This window comes from Lithobates pipiens, unplaced genomic scaffold (genome assembly GCF_037356315.1).
Source record: "Lithobates pipiens isolate NorthernLeopardFrog02 unplaced genomic scaffold, aLitPip1_a1.2 Scaffold_16, whole genome shotgun sequence".
Taxonomy (NCBI): domain Eukaryota; kingdom Metazoa; phylum Chordata; class Amphibia; order Anura; family Ranidae; genus Lithobates; species Lithobates pipiens.
This window is the reverse complement of record NW_027507748.1, coordinates 39,842,023-39,868,205: the sequence shown is the minus strand read 5'-3', so window position 1 is coordinate 39,868,205 and position 26,183 is coordinate 39,842,023. Positions and strand designations below refer to the sequence as shown.

The following is a 26,183-nucleotide window of genomic DNA, read 5'->3' as shown; positions in this document are numbered from 1 at the left end:
ATATTTTTGAATCCAGTTGAAATAGTTTCGAATGTGGTTGAAATAATTTCGAATCATGTTGAAATCATTTTGAATCCGGTAGAAATATTTTCGAATTTGGTTGAAATATTTTCGAATTTGGTTGAAATATTAAATATTAAAACGAAATGAAACTAAACAGATTTTTTCCTTTTGCACATGTCTACAAATAAACTGTCCTTTTTGAAGTAAAACACATACACAAGTATTTCTTCAACCCAAAAGAACCTTTATTTAGGTGTCAAACAAATAAACAGGAAGGCAACGCTGGAGAAAATGGTCAATTTGGCGAAGCCTTTGTCCCCCAGGGCAGACATGAACTAATTAGAAAATGCAAAATTGGTGGCCTGAGGAGTACATATCTCAGGGCGAACAGTCTGGTCCAGAAGTCCAAGAGATCAGGAAGAGCAGATGCCATCTATGTCCCCAGGCTGTGGTTCTACAAGAGGCCGCATCTTCTGTCAGACCAGACTGAGCACAGGCCATCACTCTCTAGTCTTCCTTAGGCACTTCCCGCCAGGCTTCCTTCCAGGCTGTGGCTCGGCTTCTATAGTTGTGACAGGAGGAGGAGGGCGATGGTGGATCTCCCGGCTGCCACTTGCCACAGCCTCCTCCCAACTTCCGCCCGCCCCTGGCGTTCTTTCTAGACTATTCCCCGCCCCTTCTCTTTTGGCACAGTGGGGAGAGCACATGGCGGAGACAACGCAGGTGCGCAATCATAGTTCCACTAATGAGGAGGAGGGCGAGGAAAACCCGGAGCCTGAAACGTCCCGATCCTGGGGGAGAAGATTTAAGGCCTCAAATATGTCTTTTGGAGAGATGTTGGAGATGGCGGACGTATTGAAGAGGAACGACTATGATGGGAAGTATGGACCTTACCTAAACCCAAATATCAGAAAGGCCAAAATCATGACTAAAGTTGTGAAGAGTCTTCAGAAAAATTTTGGGGTACGACGATCCAAGGATCAACTGAGAAAAGGCTGGTCAGACCTGAAACTGAGGGAGCACGATCAGTACCAAGCGAATTCTTCAAAAAAGTAAATAGTTGTCGTGTGTTCATGTTGTTATTCTTCCTTGCATAGTGCTCCATGTGCTTTGTTTTAATGTTGTACAGTTTAAAATGCCCACTTTCAAGTTCATGGGTTCAATCGTTCGTAATAAACATCGTTCGTTAGCTCACTCCCAAAACAATGTTTTCCCAAATTACTCTTCACTACATCTGTTCACATTGCAGGTAAGTATTCCAGCTTTAGAAAGTGTCCAAAATAATGTTCTCACCTTTGAACTCGGCCAAAAAACACAATTGTACGACACTTCCAAGCATAGTTTCATATTCCTATTTCTGCCCTCTGTGTGCTAAGTATTCCTTTTTTACATTCTCATAGGGGAGATAAAACTCGGGACGTCTGAGGACACCAGGGACCACACCCCTCCCAAAGAAGGGGAAATTCCAACACCAGAAGCAGAAGAGGAGGAGGAGGAAGGTGAGATTGTTGAAGTTGGACAAATTGTCACCACAACAGGTGAGTGTCGGAGACCACAGCTTCTGGTAAGCTAATCAATGTATGTCTGCATATTTATAATACGTGGTGTGTTATTTATTTTTTTAGGTGATGTGGAAGAAGAATCACATTTTACCAGTGAAAGTGCCCAGATCATCATTGGGGAGATAATGGGGTGCAATCACGATTTAGAAAATATACAGAAAAACATCAATGATGTTCAACAGAAAATAAAGAACATCATTGATGTTTTGGGGAGAGTCTGAAACACCCCAAACTAGCTAGCATAGTTTTTTATTTTTTCAAAAAACTTTTATATTTTTCAAAAAGCCAAATTTGGAAGATGCACACAGTGTGTCAACATGTACTATCTCCCATCATGGGGGATCAATGTACGTGTTTTGTGGAAAGTGGCTGAGATGAAGGGGTTGCACCCCCAAAACATGTACATTGATACCCCATGATGGGAGATAGCACATGTTGACATTAGGCATGGGATCAGGAGGAAAATGGCCACTTTTGTATTCTCAGTGTGTGCATCTTCCAAATTTGGCTTTTCCAGGGGTGACACCCCATCTGATGAAGGCAATATCAGCACAGTTTGTACATACTCATGTCTGATATTGTCTTCACTTTTCAAAGTTGAACTTTGTAAGTTCCTGTGTACTGTATGTTATGCTTTGATACATGCCTGTTTACACAAAAACGCCAAGTTATGAAAATGTTACCCAAAATAATGTTTTCTATACACCAAATATGTTGGTTTGTTGTAAAACCCTTTTCTAAACGCACATGTGAATGTGCTTTGAGTAAAAAGTGAAATTATCAACAATGTGTGGCTTCTTTTTTCAATGCACAAAAGCAGTATTTGGAGTAAAGTTGTTGGTTGCTGTGGCAATGGGTGTTATTTACTAAAGGCAAATCCACTTTGCACTCCAAGTGCAGTTTCAGGTGCACTTTTGCAGTGCACTTGTAGTGCATAGTGGATGTGCCTTTAGTAAATAACACCCACAGCGATGTTTAAATTTCCCCAATCACGCCATTTTCCTGACCTCACATATTTCTGCCATGGTGCTGAAAATGAGCAATATTTTTGTCAGTAATGCACTACATACATTAGCAAAAAAAAAAACAAAGTGTGTGTAGCAGACCCACAACATAATAAGATTATCTGAAGAAGAGACTGTCACCTCATCTTGCTCAGAACTTGGGTTTGCACTGTTGTAGAAAAAGCCCCCAAAAAAACAGCAAAAATACCTAGGAGACACCTAAAACAAAGCCAAGCAGTAAATGAAAACAAAGATTATTGTAGTTTCAAAGAAAAAAATCTTAAAAAAATGCCTCTCAGACATTGTCTGGCATATCAATGACCCCCCTACCCACAAAGTAGTCCATGTATTGGGTTCTGACCTCGCAGGCGCTTTGGGGGTGGGGGGGCAAGCCAGGACGAGCAGCTTCAAGGGCCGTGAGATTGTCATTTTCCGGCAAGTCTGCATCTGGGTCAACTGAGACCACATAGTTTGAGGAATGTTTTTTCACAAAATTGTGCAGAACACAGCAGGCAAGCACTATGTGATTTAGTTTATATTCTGCCATGTGTATTGGCATCAAAAATAGGCAGAACGGCTGGCCAGTATTCCAAAAGTGTTCTCCACGACTTTTCTGGCAAGCCGGAAATTAAAGATCCTCTGATCCGGGGTGAGGGTCCTCATCGAGAAAGGCCGCATCAGGTGGTTTGCCAGGGCAAACGCCTCATCCACAACGAAAACGAACAGGAGTTCGTCTACATTCTCCTCTGGAGTGGCAAGCCCAGACTGCCACTCTGGAGACACCAGTAGAATTCTGTCCGTGCGAATACTCCACCATCCGACATCCAAACGAAAGATGATTTACCACACTTTATACAAATGCTGGAACTACCTGCAGTGGACTTTCCAGATTGCAGACTGAATGATTCCAAATCTTTTATATAGTGTCCAGAGGAATGGTACTGGTTAGAGGCCAATGAAAAAAACACACAGAGAGACAGGGCCAAACAATAGCTCCAGAGGGGCCTGCTTGAATACTGGCTAAGGGATAATAGGAAAGAAAAAAAAAGGAAAAAAGAGATCACTGACTAGAATTAGAAACAGGTGAAGGGCAGAGGATCGGCCAGTGTGGATTTGTCAGTAAGGCTGATTATTCTTATATATTGAGGTGGGAGGCTGGGGGAAACATTTATCATATACACTGGAGCTTGGTTCGATGGGGCCACTTAAATATTTGATGAACTGCATCTCACATCTAAAGAGACTGTCACAATCGGATTGTGCCGATTGTGTATGGGATCCCGTCTTTTCCATAAATCCATGGATGCATCTGGATTTCACAAACTATTATATATATATTTTTGAGCACTTTAATGAAACATTTTGGACATCACTTATATTGCTGGTTGTTGCATTGTTTGCACAATTTTTTGCACATATTATTGCTTTTTGTACAGTGTTTGGCACAATTAAAATTTTTTTTTTGCTACATTTGCACATATTTTTTTAAGCTTTTGCAAAAATTATTATTGCACCTTTGGTACTGCCATTTGTGCAGCATTGCCATTTTGCACATATTGTAGATTTTGCACTCTTACTCTATTATTTTTATTTATTTTTTGCTTATTTGCACAGATTCCTTATTTGCAATAGGATTTTTATTTTTTAGGATTTAGTTACTTATTTATAGAAATGAATTTTATTCATTTGCAATGTTTGTATTATTCTTTATGAGTATTTTAGAGTTTTAATATATTTTTATCTACACATGGATATATTATTGATGACCCACCTGTGAGCTCTTTATTCTTGCTGTCTTGCTGGCTCATTCTTTATGGTCTTACTGTATGGGCCTTGATTTAGCAGTGCACTAGATGGAGTCTGGGAGCAGCAAGCATTATATACACTGTTTTAAGTTTATTATCACACATTGCTTGAAGGACGGTTACTCATTAATTGGTATAGCATTGGTTTGTTAATCTCTGGCTATACGATTTTGATGAGAGATTAATATAAGGGCGCATCATTTCTTTGGACTTATCCATTTGGAACTTCCATAGATTATTATTGTTAATTTGTTTATTATGGTTGAAATGACATCTTAAGTAAGCGCCACATTACCATTTTTACTTTTATATTGTACTACAGGTTGTTACTTTGTGGAGAGTTGGTTGCAAAACAGAACACCTAATAGTGGTGTGCAGACCCTTATTTTTTAATGAAATGCTTGGTTATGCCTAGGGTACAAGTAACCAACACGTTTATCTCACTCCTCACTCCCTCGGCAGCCAGCGCATACTCAAATTTTCTCCTTGACTCTCTGACTTGTGGACAGTCCCTCAGCATCCTTATGCACAGTGGCAGCCTGTAAAGCAGGGCACCGGATACATGGATTCTAATGTTTTTGTTTTTTTTAAGCACGTGATTAGATCCAGAGGCTCTAATAGGCTTAAAAAATGGGTGGACTCGGGGTACAGAACACTGCACCCTGAGCCCATCCAGTTGTGTAACAATATTGAATGAATATTCGCTATTGTCACACTAATTCTCCTCCCGGCCAATCAGGCAGTGGGTCATGAGACCCATTTCCCCATTGGCCAAAAAAGGGGAAGCAATCATATTGGCCTAGGAAGAGGAGGGAGGAGATGCCGAGGAGGAGATGGAGGGAACAGCTGCCCGCACCATAGATGGGGTAAGTGGCGGGGCTGGTAATCGACCGACTGACTGGGGGAGGGAGGGGTGATGCAGGTGACCCAATTGGGGGTGGTGGCTGTGGGTGTACTGTTTTCTGCCCCCCCAAAAAAATACCACCAGCCTCCACATACTATGCACAATGCAAGGCTGTTGGTCAACAGCAATAGCCAAGGGAGGAGGGAAACAGGGGAGGGAAATACTATAGAGTGTCACTTAAAGTCCTAACTCTACCTTTTGCAACATATTACATGTTACACCTGTATTTAGGGTGTAACATGTAACATGGTGCCAAGTGAACCCCCCACTCCCCTAAAAACGCCTTGTGATAGTGTACAGTATGTACATATCCCCCACAGACGTTTCATTCATTCGCAGAGATCTGTAAATGCATGAGCTACAAATCCCATCCCTCACCACGGCAGACTGACTTGTAGTTCTCAATGGAATAGCCCACTAGCATTTGCTCCAGTTCTCCAACATAAAGCCCCATACACACACATAGCCAATAGAAAAGTCTGCAGGAGCCTGGCATTGCACCCGTGATCCACTGCTCACTGATACTATGCTTCTTTGCAGGTTGTTACGCAGAAAAAAACGTAAGTAAAAATGTTTTTTCCTGCAAAGTTAGGTGCATTTTTTTTTTTTTTTAAAGGTGGACTTAGCATTTAACCTTTTCTTTCATAATGTAATAAAGTCCATTAAAACATTAACAGCATACACCAAACAAAGAAAAAAAAAACAGACAAAAAAATGTAATTCTGAAGTGTGATATTCACCTCCCAATCTTTACTTTTTTAGTCTTTATATATTTGTGTATCCAGGGCTGGGCTGGGATAAAAATTTGTCCCTGGACTTCATTCTGACTGGCCCACTTTAATTTTGCAAACACGCACAAACACAGTATATAAACTATACAAAAGTGCAAAAAAAACATAAGTAAAAACATTCCACTGAAGTATAAACGGCTTTATTTTAAACTCTTTATTTAGAGAAAAAGATGCATTCCAACATTACAGACGCCTTTAGAATGACATGTGTAAGTTATATAAAAGGTATTGGGCATAGGACAGAACATATATCTGTCATCCAAGTTTTACAACATTTATTTTTCTATATTAAAATGTGTTAACTGAAAATATACTCTAATGCCGGGTACACACGATCAGCAGGGCAGGACTTACCATTGGGCTTGACTGGGCTCAAGCCCATGGGCCCTGCCAAATAGGGGGCCCCGCCGAGATACATAGCCGAGTGTACTCGGCTCAGCTCCGCTCACAGTCACACCCAGTCCCGCCTTATGATGGACATAACACAGGGACTGGGTGTGAAGGTGAGCCAAGCTGAGTACACTCGGATACTCTCTGCTCCGCTCAGGACTGCGACAGGACCCGAGAGCCGCCAAGAGGACCCGAGACCTGCCAAGATGTATCTCGGCGACGCCATTTTTAAATGTCAAGACTGCAATGACAAGGCTACAAATGATAAGGCTGCAAATGACACTGGGGCAAGGCTGCAAATGACAAGGCTACACTGACAAGGCTGCAATGACACTGGACAAGGCTGCAGATGGATGGGCAAGGCTGCAGATGGACACTGATAAGGGTGCATTGATGGGCATTTAAATGTAAGTTTTTTTCCTTAAAATCCCCTCCTAAACTTCAGGTGCGTATTATACGCCGCTGCATGTTATACGCCGATAAATCCGATAATATATGGAAGGTAGGGCCCGAAAATGACTCAAGCCCAGGGGCCCCCACCACCCTAAGTCCTGCCCTGACGATCAGACTATCCGAACGAGCGGATATGCACACACACGCCCACACACGACCAGACTTTTGATCTGTGATCTGGACTTTTGAAATGAACAGACTTGCCCACATATGGAGTAAAATCCGTTCATTTTGAACGTGGCTCCAGGTAGACGGAACTAGCGAAGGAAGTCAATGTCGCCGCCTCCATCCATTTGGATCCCCCCAAAGTCCAAAGCAGACCCTTATCCGAGCACGCAGCTTGGCCGGTCAGGAAAGGGGGTGGGAACAAGAGAGCGAACCCTCCTGAGCCATACCAGGCTGCATGCCCTCAACATGGGCCCCCCCACCCCAAAAAACCTTGTCCCCATGTTGATGAGGACAAGGGCCTATTCCCGACAACCCTGGCCCTTGGTTGTCGGGGTCTGCGGGTGGGGGGCTTATCAGAATCCAGGAGCCCCCTTTAATAATCAGATTTTGGCCCCATACCCTATGTGAATGAGTATGGGGTAAGATGTACCCCTACCCATTCACCTGGGGAAAAAAGTGTACATAAAAAAACACAACACAGGGTTTTAAAGTACTTTATTAGACAGCTCCAGGGGTCTTCTTCCATCTTCATGGGGTCTTCTTGCTGGGCTCCTCCGCTATCTTCTGCTCTTTTTCTAGCTCTTTTACTAGCAGAGTAGCCCGGCTTTCTCCTTCATCACACCACTGTCCGGGTCTTCTTCTGACTTTGGGGGTCTTCTTCTGACTTTCGGAGTCTTGCCGGGCTTCCGCTTTCTTCTTCCAGCTCTTTAACTAGCGTTGGCCCAGTCTTGTCGTTGTCGCCGCCACCTTCTTCTTCTTCTTCCTTCCAATGCTGACACAACGCTCTCTCCAACCTTAATGGCAGGGACGGTGTTGTGTGGCGACTTATATAGGGATAAGGGGCGGGGTCACCGGGTGATGTTACATGTTGACCCCACTCCGTATGATGTTACAGCCCCGGAGGATGCTGGGGCTGTGACATCATAAGGGGCGGGGTCACCATGTGACATCACCCGGTGACCCGCCCCTTATCCCTATATAAATCGCCACACTACGCGTCCCTGCCATTAAGGCTGGAGAGAGCGTTGTATCAACATCTGGAAGAGGAAGAAGACCCCTGGACAGCGGCCACGGCGAAGGAGAAAGAGTGGCTCCTCCACTTGTAAAAGAGCAGAAGATAGAGGAGGAGCCAGGCAAGAAGACCCCCTGAGCTGTCTAAATAAAGTACTTTAAAAACCTGTGTTGTGTTTTTTTTATGTACACTTTTTTCCCCAGGTGAATGGCTAGGGGTACATCGTACCCCATACTCATTCACATAGGGTAGGGGGCTGGAATCTGGGGGCCCCTTTATTAAAGGGGGCTCCTGCATTCTGATAAGCCCCCGCCCACAGACCCCGACAACCAACGGGGTGACAGGGTTGTCGGGAAGAGGCCCTTGTCCTCATCAACATGGGGACAAGGTGCTTTGGGGTGGGGGGCCGCAGGGACCCCTTTCCCCAAAGCACCCCCCATGTTGAGGGCTTGTGGCCTGGTACGGCTCAGGAGAGGGGGTGCTCGCTCGTTTCCACTCCCTTTCCTGACCGGCCAGGTTGCTTGCTCGGATAAGGGTCTGCTATGGACTTTGGGGGGACCCCCACAACGTTTTTTCTGTGTAGGGGTTCCTCTTTAAATCTATACCAGTTGACAGGGCTAGAGAGGTGTCAATCTCACCGATGGGGGTGACGACATTGACTTCCTTCACGCTAGTTCCATCTACCTGGATCCACAATCAAAATGAACAGACTTTACTCCGTGTGTGGGCAAGTCTGTTCATTTCAAAAGTCTAGCTGGTTAGCATACAGCCGGGCGGATTGTCCGCCAGACTGCCGAGTCTGGCGGACAATTTTGAGTCAAGACTTCTTTCAAAGTCCGCAGGACTTTCGGGAAGAAAAAGTCAGTCGGAGCCCACACACGGACAAATTGTCCGCCGTATAGTCCTCACTGACCTCTTTTATTATTTCAATTATTCTCCTCTGTATTTTTCTCTGTAGCTCCCTGGGGTTTAGTCAGGGGGCTCGTCACCAAATTCCTTGTCAGGGGTGGCTACCATAGTTAAATTGTTAGAGATCCATTGATTTCTCCCTAAGTTTGACTTTGTAGTACCTTTCTCTTCTACCCCTAGGTGGCTGGGAACTTGGTGGGACTAGGTATGAGAAGGACAACTCAAGGTCAGGTTATGGGTATATGAGGTATCTCAACCAATGGGCAGGGGTTTTCTTGAATCCCTTGGCCTGCTGGGACAGCCTATATATTTGGGTGGATTCAGGTGATCTAGGTTCTTTGCCACCCAGAATGCAGTCTGGGTGGATGTGTGTCATCTGTCCCGGACTGCTAGGCCAGAGATTGGGTCTATCCCGGGGGCATCTGGCTGCTAGGGTGTGTGGGGGCCTATCCAGAAGCAAGAGAGCAGAGCAAGGTTGGGACTGCGGCTTGCAGTCCAACCAAAAGTGACAGTTCTGCCGGCCAAAGAACTAGCTAGGGACCCAGCAGGGAAGTGCGGGTGACGCTTGAGGGAGATACCGCCGCAAAAGCCTTGAGGAGCTCACAGGATTCAGAGTTAGTGAATCAGAGGGTCCGGTGAGAGACCAGGAGCTCAAGGGGATGAAGAAATACAAGGAGAAGTTGAAGTAAAGCTGAGAGAACTGTTACATTTGTATTAGGAACTGTTAAGTACTGTAGCCTTAGGGGACAGCAAATCTGCACGTGCAGAAGTGGCACTTTGCTGGGGTCTTTCCCTTTACAGCTGTCCTCCTATTGAAGCCTGCCTATTGGAGTCTGCCTTTTAAAATTGCAACTACTTAAGGGTGTCCTGGCCCCAACCCTCTTTCCCTTGCAAAATATAAAAGGACTGTTAAAAGAAATAAAACCTCTTTGGCATCCAAGAAGTGTCTGGCGCCCAATTACTTTTACCACCTTTGGACCCACTATGCCTCACAAAACAGGACAGACTGATCCTGTGCTGAGCCCATAGAGACTATCTGCTGTGAGTTAATGTGTTGAGAGGGACTGGGTACAGTGCCATCAGAGGGCCATGTGCTGTAGGACTGAGCTATGTGCCGAATGCCATGGCTGCTAGCTCAACCACTAAACTGAGCTGTTGTTCCTGGAAGCTGCTCTTCTATTGTTCTGGGTTGCTGTTCCAGTAATGCTGCATCAGAGATTTTAGAGATACCGGAAGGAGGCCACAGACATTGTCCATCATTGAACCATCAGGAGTGGTGAAAGGCCTCTGTTCATTTGTGCTTAATTTACTTGATCCTTTGGATTGCAAATACCCTCAAGAGTTCTACTTTAGATTATGTCTCTATTCCTACATAGGTATTGCCTTGGACTTGTATCTGCAGTATAAAAAGAGTCCTATGACAAGACAACTGAAGATGATGAGTCCAATAATCCTCCAAAAATAACGAGTACCACCTAAAGACAAAGAAAAGACACAGTGAAGGTTTCTGTCATTGTTTATAATCATATGTACAATGTTGTCTGGGTTGGTTATGTCAATGATCAGCGAACAGTGAACAATTTGGGCTGTTCACAGTAAATTTGAAAAAAACACCCTGTACAAGTCTATGGGAGAAATCTAAAGTGCTAATTTTAAAGGCTAATATACAAGTCCCCTAAATTCAATTACCAGGTCCTTCAGGTCTGTTATGGATATTAAGGGGAACCCTGCGTCAAATTAAAAAAAAAAATTGACGTGGGGGTCCCCCTAAAAATCCATACCAGACCCTTTATCCGAGCACGCAACCTGGCAGGCCGCAGGAAAAGAGGGGGGGACAAGAGAGCGCCCCCCCCTCCTGAACCGTACCAGGCCACATGCCCTCAACATTGGGAGGATGCTTTGGGGGTCTGTGACCCAAGTGTATTTGTCTTATTTAACCATTTTTTACACTTTCTTTGTGTAATGGTAGGGGTACTTTTGTACCCCCTTACCATTTCAAACAGGGGGGGCCAGGATCTGGGGGTCCCCTTGTTAAAGGGGGCTTGCAGATTCTGATAAGCCCCCCGCAGACCCCCACAACCACCGGCCTGGGTTGTGAGGATGAGACCCTTGTCCCCATCAACATGGGGACATGGTGCTTTGAGGGGTCACAGACCCCCAAAGCATCCTCCCAATGTTGAGGGCACGTGGCCTGGTACGGTTCAGGAGGGGGGGGCCCTCTCGCCCCCCCTCTTTTCCTGTGGCCTGCCAGGTTGCGTGCTCGGATAAAGGGTCTGGTATGGATATTTAGGGGGACCCCACATCCATTTTTTTTTAATTTGACGCGGGGTTCCCCTTAATATCCATACCAGACCTGAAGGGCCTGGTAATTGAATTTAGGGGAACCCCCACACTTTTTTTTTTATCAATGAATGAATTGTCGGCTCCCGTAATACAGAGAACACTCATTGCGTGTTCTCTGTATTACGCCGCAAGTGATTTTAAAATACTTTTTTTCCTGCAGAAATGACACTTTGTGCAGGGACAGTTGTAAGCATGGGAAACATGCGCCCCTTCACAGGCATACTATAGACACCCCCCAGGTACAGATTTTGAAGGAATATTACACTTTTATTGTTTCACTTTAATCATTATTAAAATCACTGCTCCTGAAAAAACTGCAGTTTTTAAAACATTTTTTTGCATTGATCCATGTCCCCTGGGGCAGGACCCGGGTCCCCAAACACTTTTTAGGACAGTAACTTGCACATTAGCCTTTGAAATTAGCACTTTCGATTTTGAACGTTCAAGTCTCATAGACTTTAATAGGGTTCTAAAGTTCACACGAAGTTTAGGTCTGTTCGCAGGTTCTGGTGCGAACAGAACAGGGGGGTGTTCGGCTCATCCTTATTGTCCAAGTATCATCCAAATCTTTAATTTTGGTTATGTTTATATCATCTGAATGTGGGATCCAGGAGATCTCTGCAGCCGGAAATCCACCACTTTCTCTACACTCCAGAGATACATCACTGTTTATATACAGAGGGCTGAGCTGGAGAAATAAAGAAAAATGCATTTGTAGCACTGACCCCCTAAGGAGCTGCTGATAATTGTTTGGGTCTGCACTCTGCCTCTCAACCCCAGAAATGGACTCGACCTCCTTGGCACAACTGTATGGTAATGTTAGTGTAAGACCCAAGTGATACACAGCAATAACACACTATACTGTATATTTACCGTCACCTTGGTACTCGCCACTTCACCAGCTGTAGTAACAGAGTCTCACACAAGTTGTAACTTAACCACATAAATAGTTTACTGAAAGAAACTTGTTTAACACATTAGACACAGTGATAATTCCAATATGAAGTATGTGTAAGTAATAACAATCAATGTGTATGTTAAACCAAACCTCAAAGGTCACCTGAGGAGTATATGCAGACAGACAAAGAGTGGGACTTATGCTCAATATGACAAAGCCTTGATACTGAGCACCTTCCCACTTCAGCCTCAGAGCACACACCAGCAGTGAAATACAATACATTTGTTCATACACTGTACTCAAGGGCTCCCCCTAGATTGCAGTGCACTGTTCAGCTCTCTGAACCTGAAGTTGTGATGATGTATATGAAATGACAAAGTCTTTTTTCTTCTTCCTCTTCAGCTAGCTTAATTAGATTTATTTTTTGTTTACAAACTTTTTATTGAAAAAGTACAAATTAGTACATAGAAGAAGACATTACAAATACATTGATCCGTATTGTTGGTGACATATGGAAATAAATAAATAAATAAATAAAAAAAAGTGAGAAAACACTGTGCTAATATTTAACAAAGGTGATAAAGCAGCTAACACTCAAGCAAACAAAGCTAAACAAAATGATAAAAAACTAGTGTAGAGCTAAACATTATATACACAAATGTGAAAACAAGTGTGATAAAGCACATAAAAGAACACTGCACAATATGATGAGATTTACATAAAAGTGCAAAAGAATATATGAAAAAAGTGAAAAAAGTGAAAAACGTGGTGAATGTAGTTCACATTGAAGAAATTAACTCCAATGTATCCTATATTGGGAATAATCCAAATAAACCCAAATGTGCTAATGAATGTTCCTGTAGGATGATGCCAAACGCAGAGAAAGGTCTGGAAAAAGCAATGCAAACAATGGGGGCTGGGACTAGTTGTCTGAAGTCACATCAACAACAACCAGTCAAGAAAAAAAGTGGGTACACTTAGGGCCGGTTCACACTGGGGGCGATGCGAGGCGACACGACTTGCCTCGCCGCGATCTGACAAGTCGCCCCCGTTCTGTACAATGGAACCGTTCTGAGAGGAGCGACTCGAGTCGCTCCGACTCAGAAAAAAGGTTCCTGTACTACTTTTGGGCGACCTCGGGGCGACTTGCATTGACTTCTATACAGAAGTCATTTGCAAGTCGCCGCTGAGGTCGCGGCAGGTCGCGGCGAGGCAAGTCGGTGTCGCCTCGCATCGCCCCCTGTGTGAACCGGCCCTTACCGGTATAGTTGGACACAGATATCATACGCCAGTGGGTCATAAAGACTTACAATCACGATCTAATCCCATGTGGGAGCAGTGGTTGAATGGATCCTTGCAGGAGGTCCTTGACTCTGTATCTGCGACTGCGAGCTCCAAGGAGCGAATACTCCAAGATGGCCGTATCTGGGACCAGTTCACTTCTTACCCTCCAATGCTCAGGTTGAGATATAAAAAAAGGAACATAGGGGTTCCAAATGGTGCAGGTCAAAAACACCAATAGGTTTATTGCAATATGTCATAAATAAAATGACACGCCAAAAAATATCAATAAAAAGTGATCACAGACAATAAAACAATAATAAAAGCAATGTTGGGGAACAAGAAAGCTGCCCGATACTAAAGTATTAGTCCACAGGATGCCTGGGAGGTAATATGGTTTGATAGATGCTCTCTCAAACTGCAGCCATGGAATGTGAAACGGCAGTGCATGCCATTGGGCTAGTTGAACCAATCTGGCTGCCACATAGTATTTCCATAGGTTCAGGCAACCTAGTCCACCCCGTCTCTGGCTCTAAACATCAGTGATCTACCCATGCGTAGTTGTTTGCCCTGCCAGATAAATTTTAGTAGATCTGATTGTATGGCCTGTATAGTAGATCTAGACACATACAGTGGGAGGGCTCTGAAGTAAAACAACAATTTTGGGAGGACGGACATTTTGACTGCCTGTATACGGCCTAAAAAGGATATGTGATATGAGGACCATTGAGCTGATAACCTTTTAATATTGGAAAAGGCTTGTGGGTAGTTTTGGGTGTATAATGCTTTGAGAGTTGGGGCTAGTTTAATACCCAGGTACTGTAATGATTATGTGTTCCAGGAGAACCCATAGCTGCTCTGTAGGGACGAGACCAAGGATTGTGGTAAATTTATTGGCATAGCTACACATTTAGAGGGGTTAATTCCCAGACCGGATATCTTATAGAAGGTGTTTAAAGCTGAGAGAAGATTGGGCGGTGATATTAAGGAGTCGGATAGAAAAAGGAGGACGTTGTCTGCATACAGACTTAGTTTATATTCTTGGTTATTACTACTGTATCCTCTAATGTTGGGGTCGCTATTGATGTATCTAGACAGGGGTTCGATCGCGAGGGCAAATAATAAGGGGGATAAAGGGCAGCCCTGTCTAGTTCCCCTCCCCAGGGTAAAGTATTTTGATGAACAGCCTGGAAGTTTGATTCTAGTTTGAGGTTGGCAATATAGAGCACGGAAACCATTTACAAACTTACCCTGTATCCCAAATTTGAGTAAGAGTGTGTCTAAATACAGCCATAGGACGATATCAAAGGCCTTGTTGATATCTAGACTCAGCATCAACACTTTGCATGAATGCAAGTCAGTGTCTTGTATAATATTTGATGCAAGGCGAATTTTGTCCATGATTTGTCTAGTAGGGATGAATCTCGTTTGATCAGGGTAGTTTAATGTTGTAATTATAGCTGCTAGGCGATCCGCTAACATACGGCTAAATATTTTTAAATCATTATTTATGACCAATATAGGTCTAAAATTTTGGGGAAGAGAGGGATCCTTTCCTGGCTTTGGGATCAGGAACATGCTAGCCATCAGCATATCTGTAGGGAATAATTCTTGTGTTTGGGGTTCGACCATGTTTGCGATACAATTTCTCAAGGTCGGCCACGAGGGAGGTAATATCCAGAAGCTTTTGGTGTTTGCAATCTGAGGCTAACTACATAAGCCTTCCCCTCAGGACCGCCTTGTGTGCTCCCCACAATGAAGCTGGGGAAATCTCACCATTGTCATTGTGTGTGAAGTATTTTGAGATATATTCAGTTATTTGGGATAAAGCTATAGGATCCATGAGCATGGAGTCATTCATTCTCCACGCTCCCGCATCCCTGGAGAGACCAATGGGAGAGAAGACACAGGACACTATATGATGGTCAGACCACGGGCAAGCATGAATTCTGGCTAAGGTGGAGTTGACTGTCAAAACTGCTGTAGAAAATATGTAGTCCAACCTGGAGTAGCTATTGTGGGAGTGTGAGTAAAAAGTATACTCCGTTATGAGCCCTCCAGGTGTTTAATGCCGCTTACACACGACCGGACTTTTCGAGGGACTAGGTCTGACGGACTTTAGGCGGAGTTCTGTCGGAGTTTTGACTGAGTTCTGACGGACTTTCCGAATAAACGGACTTGGCCACACACAATCACACCAAAGTCCGACGGATTCCAACGTGATGACGTACGACCGGACTAGAATAAGGAAGTTCATAGCCAGTAGCCAATAGCTGCCCTCGTGTTGGTTTTTGTCCGTCGGACTAGCATACACACGAGCGGATTTCTCGGTAGGAACTGGGTCCGGAGTTCCGGCGGAAAAATTTGAAACATGTTCCATTTCTAAAGTCTGTCGGATTTTTGCAAATCAAAAGTCCGCTGCAGCCCACACACGATCGAATGTCCTGCCGGAATCGTTCTGTCGGACCTTTGATGTCGAAAAGTCTGGTTGTGTGTACGCGGCATAACAGTTGGTGGGTTCTTATTTGGTATTGAATCGATTTTGGGAAGGCTTTAGCTGTATGGCCCTTATTACTCTTGTCTAGGTCTGAGGCCGCGTACACACGCGGGGACTGTTCGCTGAAACTTTGTTCGTCAAACAGTTGCCGCAACAGTCCGCTCAAAATTTGCATGAGCGGACTTGCCCACACACGGCACTTTTTGAGCGGACTGTTTCAGCGAACTGTCTGCCAAACAGTTCGCTCAAGTTTTGAAATGAACGGACTCGCCCACGTAAGGCGGAGGCAAGTCCGCCCATTTCGAGCGCGTGTACAGGTAGGCGGGGCCTGCGAAGGAGACGTCGCGGGCACCGCCGCCTGGAATGGACTTAAAGGGACACCCAACGCCGAAAAAAATCGGCGTGGGGGTTCCCCCAAAGTCCACAACAGACCCTTGTCCGAGCACGCTACCCGGCCGGCCAGGAAAGGGGGGGCGAGCGAGCGCGCCCCCCCCCCTGAGCCGTACCAGGCCGCGTGCCCTCAACATGGGGGGTGCCTTGGGGAAGGGGGGGCCGCGCGGCCCCCCCACCCCAAAGCACCTTGTCCCCATGTTGATGAGGACAAGGGCCTCTTCCCGACAACCCTGGCCGTTGGTTGTCGGGGTCTGCGGGCGGGGGGCTTATCGGAATCCGGGAGCCCCCTTTAATAAGGGGGCCCCCGGATACCGGCCCCCCACCCTATGTGAATGAGTATGGGGTACAATGTACCCCTACCCATTCACCTGTGAAATAAAGTACAAAAAAAAACACAACACAGGGAAAAAATATTTTATTGCACAGCTCCGGGGGTCTTCCGTCTTCGGGGGTCTTGTCCCCCTCTTCGGTTCTTCTGCCGGGCCACCGCGCCTTCTTATAGCTCTTTTGCAGGCGGTGGCCCGGTCTTCTGTCGCCGCCGCCTTCCGTTCTTCTGTCGCCTTCTTCCGTTCTTCTGCCGGGCCACCGCGCCTTCTTATAGCTCTTTTTGAGGCGGTGGCCCGGTCTTCTGTCGCCGCTGTCGCCGCCGCCGCCTTCCGTTCTTGTTCTTCTTCTTGTTCTTCTTGTTCTTCTTCTTCTTCTTCTTCTTCTTCTTCTTCTTCTTCTCCAGGAGATGTTGACACGTCGCTCTCTCCGGCCGGAATGCCCGGAGCTCATCGAGTCAACATCTCCAGGAGAAGAAGAAGAAGAACAAGAAGAAGAACAAGAACGGAAGGCGGCGGCGGCGACAGCGGCGACAGAAGACCGGAAGACGGCGACAGAAGAACGGAAGGCGGCGGCGACAGAAGACTGGGCCACCGCCTGTAAAAGAGCTATAAGAAGGCGCGGTGGCCCGGCAGAAGAACCGAAGAGGGGGACAAGACCCCCGAAGACGGAAGACCCCCGGAGCTGTGCAATAAAATATTTTTTCCCTGTGTTGTGTTTTTTTTTGTACTTTATTTCACAGGTGAATGGGTAGGGGTACATTGTACCCCATACTCATTCACATAGGGTGGGGGGCCGGTATCCGGGGGCCCCCTTATTAAAGGGGGCTCCCGGATTCCGATAAGCCCCCCGCCCGCAGACCCCGACAACCAACGGCCAGGGTTGTCGGGAAGAGGCCCTTGTCCTCATCAACATGGGGACAAGGTGCTTTGGGGTGGGGGGGCCGCGCGGCCCCCCCTTCCCCAAGGCACCCCCCATGTTGAGGGCACGCGGCCTGGTACGGCTCAGGGGGGGGGCGCGCTCGCTCGCCCCCCCTTTCCTGGCCGGCCGGGTAGCGTGCTCGGACAAGGGTCTGTTGTGGACTTTGGGGGAACCCCCACGCCGATTTTTTTCGGCGTTGGGGTTCCCCTTTAAGCCCATTCCAGGCGGCGGAGCCCGCGACGTCTCCATCGCGGGCCCCGCCTACCTTCACACGCGCTCGAAATGAGCAGACTTTCCTCCGAGCGGGAACAGTTTGCTCATTTCGAAAGTAGCCTACACACGGGCGGACTGTTCGCTCAAACAAAGTTTCAGCGGACAGTTTTTCGGAATTTCCGAAAGACTTTGTCCGTCAAACTGTCCGCTGAAACTGTCCGCTGAAAGCCCACACACGGGCGGACTGTCCGCTGAAACACTGTTCAGCGGACAAAGTTGAGCGAACAGTCCGCCCGTGTGTACGCGGCCTGAGTCTAAGTCCCCACCAATGAGCATATGTGGAGAGTGATATTTATCTTGCACTAGGAAAAAAGTTTTTAAAAAATGGAGCCTGAGCATCATTTGGAGCATATACTGATGCTATGGTGATGCTCTTCCCCTGGATAGATCCTTTTACAATCACAAAGTGGCATTTTTGGTGTATATAACATCATTTTTGGTAACATTACTAAAACTAGCCGTATTTTTATAAAACAGACATGTTTCAAAGCATAACATACAGAACTCAGGAACTTACAAAGTTCAACTTTGAAAAGTGAAGCCAATATCAGACATGAGTATGTCCAAACTGTGTTGATATTGCCTTCATCGGATGGGGTGTCACCCCTGTAAAAGCAAAAAATTTGGAAGATGCACACAAATTGTGATTCAAACTGGGCATTTTCCTCCTAATCCCATGCCTAATGTCAACATGTGCTATCTCCCATCATGGGGGATCGATGTATGTGTTTTGGGGGTGCAACCCCTTCATCTCAGCCACTTTAGTAACCAGGCATCCATCTATTACCTGAAGCTGTGGTCTCAGAAACTCACCTGCTGTGGTGCCAATTTCACCAATTTCAACAACCTCTCCTTCCTCCTCCTCCTCTACTTCCGGTGTTGGTATTTCCCCTTCTTTGGGAGGTGTGGGGTCCCTGTTGTTCTCAGACGTCCCGAGTCTTCTCTCCCCTATGAGAGTGTAAAAAAAGGAATACTTAGCACACCGATATTTGAGGGCAGAAATAGAACTATGAAACATTGCTTGGAAGTGTTGTACAATTGTGTTTTTTGGCAGAGTTCAAAGCTGAAAACACTATTTTATACACTTTCTAAAGCTGGAATACTTACCTGTTTTGCGCAAGTTTCACAGATGGAGACACCCCTATAGTATCCACTGGAGCACGTGTGTGGGACACCCTAATAAAAAGGGTGTTCTGGTGCCCCACACTAGTGCTCCTGAGTCCCTCTAGACAACAAACTTCCTTTGACTAGAAATAGACCTGAATAAATGTAGTTAACTGCAACTTTCCAAAACATTGTATTTTAAGTGGGCGATCGAGCGATGTTTACTACGAACGATTTAACCCATGAACATGAAAGTGGCCATTTTAAACTGTACAACACTAAATAAAAGCACATGGAACAGTATGCAAGCAATAATAATAATATGAACACACGACAACTGCTTACTTTTTTGAAGAACTCGCTTGATCTTTCTGTACTGATCGTGCTCCCTCGGTTTCAGGGCATTTCCTCAGTTCATACCCTAAAATTCTTCTGCAGACTCTTCACAACTTTAGTCATGATCTTGGCCTTTCTGATATTTGGGTTTGGGTAAGGTCCATACTTCCCATTATAGTTGTTCCTCTTCAATATGTCCACCATCTCCAACATCTCTATAAAAGACATATTTGAGGCCTTAAATCTTCTCCTCCGGGATCGGGACATTTCTGGCTCCGGGCTTTCCTCGTCCTCCTCGTTGCTGAAATTAGCACGCACCTGCTGTGTCTATACCATGTGCTCTCCCCACTGCGCTGAAAGACAAGGGACGGGGAATAGACTAGAAAGAACGTCAGGGGCGGGTGACGTTTCACGCATGCGCAGAGTATATAAAACATAACACGCGCGTCGTATGTACGATCTGTGAGTGGAAGACAGAGTATCGGAAGCGACGATCATTCTAACAAAGGTACAATTTTAATTTGGTACATCACTAGCCTATACTGCTTCTAGATTGAGGCCTATATTGGGTCAATATTAGGAGAGTGTAGCCTGACATAAGGGTTTGTCTTGTTTTGTGTCTTGCAGAGAAAATGGATGGGTTCAAAGACCACAGTTTTCTGCCTATTTTCATAGACAAGTACAAGGAGCTGCCCTGTCTATGGAAGCTGAAACACCCCCATTATAACAATAAATTAAAGAGGCAGGCAGCGCTGGAGAAACTGCTGAAGTTGGTGAAGCCAGTGGTCGCCACGGCATACACCCCCTATTTAAAAGCCAAAATTGGAGGCCTGAGGAGTACATATCTGAGGGAGCGCAAGAAGGTCATGGACTCCAGGAGATCAGGAGCTGCAGCAGATGACATTTATGTCCCCAGGCTGTGGTAATATGAGAGACTGCATTTTCTGTTAGACAAGACTGAAGTCAGGGAATCCCTCTCAACCCTTCCTTCCACACTTCCTTCCACCCCAGCTGAGGCTTCCAACGCCCACCCTGGGCCTTCCAGCCAGGAAGAAGTGGAGGAACCCAACTTGAGCCAGGTATAGTATTGTTCAACATATTTTTTTAGTAAAAATGAATGAGGTTAACTAATTGATGATTTAATAAAGTGTTTTACATATCAATAGACAGTAGTAGCCAAAAATAATTGGGACAAGAATGAAAAATGCTAGGCTCAGAATGATAGTCTTTTCTATTTGTTAACATTCAATTTGCAACATTCCTGAGCTGAAAATTGTGTGTGATTGATGAACCAAAAAATAAAGTTTGTCCCTTTTTTATACAAAGGAAGACCTCAGCCAGGAGGAGGGCGTGGAATGTGGTAGCGAGGAGGTGGCTGTGGAATGTGGCAGCCAGGAGGAGGTAGGGGTTAGTGGCAGCCAGGAGGTGGGCAGGCCTAGGAGCCTGACAGAATCCCAGGTCCCTCCCCTCCGCCTTCCAACCAAAAGGCCCAGAAAGGGGGGGGGGGGGGGCGTGTGGAGGAGTCAGCGCTCAGGCTGATTGGGGAGGCTTCTGCAGCCTTCAATACCACCCCCACTCATCAAGAAGCCTTGGCTGCCTTGGCTGCCTGCAAACTGGAGAAAATGGTGGAGGGTCAATGCCTCATGTGTGAGGCAATAATTTACCTCACACTAAATAAGGGGTCGAGGGGCGAACTAACCAGAAAAACCCACTTGTGGGAGTTGGACCATACGCCTCCTCCTTCTGCCACACCTCCAACACCACAGCCACAGCCTGGAAGGAAGCGTGGGAGGGAGACCAGAGAGTGATGGCCTGGGTTCAGTCTGGTCTGACAAAAGATGCAGGCTCTTGTATGACCAGCATCTGCTGCTGTTCCTGATCTCTTGGACTTCTGGACCAGATTGTACTCCCTTATATATGGACTCATCAGGCCACCAATTTTGCCTTTAAATAGTTGATATGTGCCTTGGGGGCCAAAGGCTTCGCCAATTTCACCAGTTTCTCCAGCGTTGCCTTCCTCTTTATTTGGTTATATGACCCCTAATAAAGATTTTTTTTTTGTTAAAGAAATACTTGCCTATGTGTTTTACTTCAAAAAGGACAGTTTATTTATGAGTAGGCAGGTACATTTCAAAAATACAAAGTCAAATTAACAAGGGACACCAAAACAAACAACCTCCTCGAGATTAAAAAATAAAACAATAAAATAAAAATATAATAATTGTGTTGTGGTAAGTTGACACACAATACACACAAAAAAATTACCAAGATGACTAAAATAAAAAAAAGGAGATCTTGATTAAAAAAACAACCACAACATTTTTTTAAAATATTAAAACATAAAAATCTAAAAAGATTCGGGAGATCTGAAGAAGAAAAATATTATATTCATGAAATCAGGAGAAAGAATAAAGAAAGAAGTTTGTGAGAAGTCTGCGTGAATATGAGCAGCAAAACAACTTCATTCTTCTATCATTATAAAGAAAAAGAGAATGCGCTGCATTAAACAATTTTTTAACATTGCAGCATGACGAACGCTAGTTTTACCAGACCGAGTGCTTCCGTCTCGTAATTTATTCTGAGCACGCGTGGCACTTTGTGCATCGGACTTGTCTACACATGATTGGATTTTGTTGTCGGAAAATTTGAGATACTGTTCTCAAATTTTGTACGTCAGAAAATCCGACAGAAAAAATCAGATGGAGCCCACATGCGGTCAGATTTTCTGATAACATGATCCGATTGCACATTTTCCGTCGGAAAATCTGACCATGTGTATGGGGCATATGAAGGCTGGGTGTACAGGTATATGTCCATTAGGAGAATCTAACATAATTTACATACATTCACCAACTTTACCTGATAATACAATAGACTGGCTCCAGACATTCACAAATGTGGGATGAGACACAAGGCATGTCGCCTTGTCTCCATTAGACTTGTATGTACTGATCACTGTCAAAGTATCATCCAAATCTTTAATTTTGGTTATGTTTATATCATCTGAATGTGGGATCCAGGAGATCTCTGCAGCCAGGAATCCACCAATGGCTCTACACTCCAGAGATCCATCACTGTTTATATCCAGAGACACAGAGGGCTGAGCTGGAGAAATAAAGAAGAACGCATTACTAAACCATATATTACTAAATAATTGTTGTCAATGGTTTGTCAGATGTACAGATACAATTTTCTTTGAAATAGGCATATTAGGAGAAGGAAATTAATTTTAATATAATTCAGGTATGGATATTTTTTACACAGTTATGCTTGTCCTGATTGGACCGATGTAAGTATGTATGTTCAATATCTGGGTAATCCCTATAGAAGCTGGAAATCAATGTAATAGACACCACTATTTCAGTGATCTGCACTAGCTTCTGGGTTCCAATTTCTGGACCAATGCATCTATGTAAAAATATCCATACCAGGAATTCTTTTTTTAGGATTTATGTAGACCAGGGATCTCCAGACTTTCTAAACAGGGGGCCAGTTTACTGTCCAGCAGACTTTAGAGGGGCTGGAAAAGGTCCCGACGTCGGTGGGAAAAAACAATGCCCCTTTGGTGTCAGTGGGAGAAATTGTGCCACATCGTTGGTGTCCTTGGGAGCAATTGTGCCCCATCATTGGTGTCATTGGGCCCAATTGTTGGCGTCATTGGAAGGAATTGTGCCCCATTGTTGGTGTCATTGGGAGGAATTGTGCCCCATCGTTGGTGTCATTGGGAGGAGTTGTTCCCCATTGCTTGTGTCAGTGGGAGGAATCGTACCCCATCATTGGTGTCAATGGGCCCAATTTTTGGTGTCATGGGGAGGGGGACTAAGCCCCATTGTTGGTATCAGTGAATGAAATAGTGCCCAAAGTGCCAGATAAAAACAAGCAAAGTACCCCATCTGGCCCCGGGCCACAGTTTGGTGACCACTGATTTAAACTAAGGAGGAAATCTACTTCAGCATTGTACTGCTTGAGCCCAAGCCAACATCGTGACATCTTTGGTTTCAGTAATAACTCAAAAAGGAGTTCTAATTTTTGCCCACTAAACAAAAAAAAAATTGTCTGGACTTGCAATTTAATTGTTTACCACTCCTGCTCCCAAGGTGATTCAAGTCATTCCCCTATTGGGAGTGCCAGACCTGAAATAATAAGGAAGAGAGGAACAGCTAATGTAAATTCTCCTGTCTGCAGCTCTGTTAGTCTCGGGTTTCTTGCACCAGAGGTACAGGGGAAGTAAAAGATACACATAATTAAAAGTAAAGCTCACAGAATACTGTAAAAACGATTACAATATTGGAAGACCTTGGAGGACACTAGTGGAAACAAGGACTGGCTACAGGAAAAAGTGTCAAACTGCCAAAGGGCTTATAGGCAGGTGCAATCTATTTTTTTGTACAGGGTCACTGGAGAAGCTATCCGATTGGATGCTGCCACTCCATGTGACCCTAGCAGCCATATTGGGTTAGGCAGAGCCTATTTAAGGCCCTCGCTCTCAGATTTGGCATGCATTTTGTGTGTGAGTAGAGTAGAAACAGGTTATCCATCTGTCAGGGACATTATTAGCAGCAGGGAAAGGTTCCAGACAAAAGCTTAGGACTCACAATCATCTTGGACATCTTCCTGTTTGGGTAGGAGATGGCTGGGCCGCATTATGCTGCTCCAGACAGATGCTGTCACTTCGGCAGAAACCTGCTACATGCTGCTGGCATTAAGTGTTGTGAGTGTTCTCGTGTGCCAGAGACTTTTACACTGGTGGCTGGGGATGTTCAAATGTAAGTGATATACAAGACCAAGGGAAATGTTTAACTATGTTGTAGAAGTGGATTCCTAGTTGAAATTGTTAGTTTTTGTTATATAACTCTAGGATACAAAGAAAGAAAAGGCTGATTTAAATTCCTAAAAGGTAGCCATGATTATTATAATTATTTAAATGTTTAGTTCTCCATTCCAGCCTACTGAGTGCGAAAATGGAAAAGGTTCCACACACTGATAAGACCGGGTTGATTTAGTATTTTAGCATGCCAGAATATTAAAATAACTATGCAAGTTAAGAAGCAGTTAGACAAGGAAGCACATGCCAGAAGAGATAAATCAGAAGGTTATGGTTTGGTGGATGGTTTAAAGAAGTAGACAGGAAACGTGAAAGTGAATTGCACTAGAAGAAAGTGGACAGAATGTTGTAGAATTATTACTTAGGATTGCTTGATGTGAGACAAGAAAAGGCTGAGGATGTTTTGATTATTTTAAATGTGCCCAGTCCATGGCAGACAGTCAATGTGGATGTGACTGAGTACTAAATTTATTGCCATAATAAGGAAACAAGGATTTGAATGGGCTTTGCTAAGAGAAGTGTGCAGTAGGATTGAACCCCAGAGAGAGGAGACAAAAAAGAATACAACTGGCGGGAAAGTGAAATGTTTTTATTTTTTTTCCACTAAATGATGTCTTGCTCAAACATGCCATGGGCATTTGTGAAATTACACCCCAAAATACATTCTGCTGCTTCTCCTGAGTACAGGAATACCACATGTGCGAGACTTTTTGGGAGCCTAGCCGTGTACAGGTCCCAAAACCAATCACCACCTTCAGGCTTTCTAAGGGCATAAAATTGTGATTTCCCTTCCTCACTACCCATCACAGTTTTAGAGGCCATGAAATGACAAGATAGCACAACCTCCCCCCCCCCCCATGACCTCATTTTGGAAAGTAGACACCCCAATCTATTTGCTGAGAGGCATGGTGAGTATTTTGCGGATCTCTCTTTTTGTCACAAAGTTTTGAAAATTGAAAAAAGAAAAAAAAAAATGAGCTGCAAATTACTCACCATGCCTTTTAGCAAATACCTTGGGATGTCTACTTTCCAAAATGGTGTCATTTGGGGGAGGGGGGGGTTGTGCTATCTGGACATTTCAGGGCCTCGGTAACTGTGATAGGTACTGAGGAGTAAAATCACAATTTTACACCTTTAGAAAGCCTGAAGGCGGTGATTGGTTTTTGGGGTTCTGTATGTGGCTAGGCTCCCAGAAAGACTCACACATGTGGTATCTCCACATCCTCTGACTACACGTAATTATTTCCCATGGCTCATCTATGTGGCACTTGGTAATGTGTTGTTCCTCTGACACAGTGCACATTTTTTCATATGCTTTTTTGGTTACTGAGTCCCGCTCACACTGAGTGTGTAGATAAATACTTGTCGGTACTGCAATGTACCCTACTCTATTGGTTCCTTTCCATCTCTTTTATGTTATTAGCTACCTTAGGGTGCCAGGAGAGGGGGGGCACTAAAGCAGAGGGTCCTCCAAGTGCTTATGCTGGTGCCACCCTGCCCACACCTGCTCAGCACAGCAGACCCATGACAGGTAGAGGGGCGCTGTGAACTTCAGCTGCTGCCTCCACACTAACTTTCACCAGCTCTCACGGCCCCTACACCTCTTCCTCTCTCCCTGATGAAAGGCAGATGATGGGGACAAAACAAGACATCAACAAAATGGCCCCTTTCACATGGGACCAGGGGCGGACTGACCATTCGACCACTCGGGCACTGCCTGAGGGCCCCGGGCCACTAGGGGGCCCCATCAGGGTTGACAGCCTCAGTAAAACCAGGGACAGTATGTAAAAATCTGTTTTTTTTTACATCTGTCTCTGCAATGTCCCTTACCGATATCCTTTTGGTCTAAAAATCCTGAGATTATAGCTGCTCCACCTCTCCAGTACCTTCTCAGCCAATAGAAACATATCTGTGTATACTGTGTGTACATGTATGTGCATACTGTGTGATTGTATACTGTGTGATTGTATACTGTGTGGCCCCATAA

The 26,183-nt window shown here is 45.0% G+C and overlaps 1 protein-coding gene across 1 annotated transcript in view; it reads right to left on the bottom strand.

The window, feature by feature from the left end:
- The window catches only part of LOC143984092 (uncharacterized), a 39,241-nt gene extending 15,226 nt beyond the window's left edge, over positions 1 to 24,015 (bottom strand). Inside the window, exons 1-2 of the mRNA XM_077484409.1 lie at positions 23,967 to 24,015; positions 22,231 to 22,476 (exon numbers count right to left, since the gene is read on the bottom strand). Coding sequence (XP_077340535.1) covers positions 22,231 to 22,476; positions 23,967 to 24,015 — 295 coding nt within the window. The remainder of the gene's footprint in view (positions 1 to 22,230; positions 22,477 to 23,966) is intronic.
- Positions 24,016 to 26,183: the final 2,168 nt, after the last annotated feature.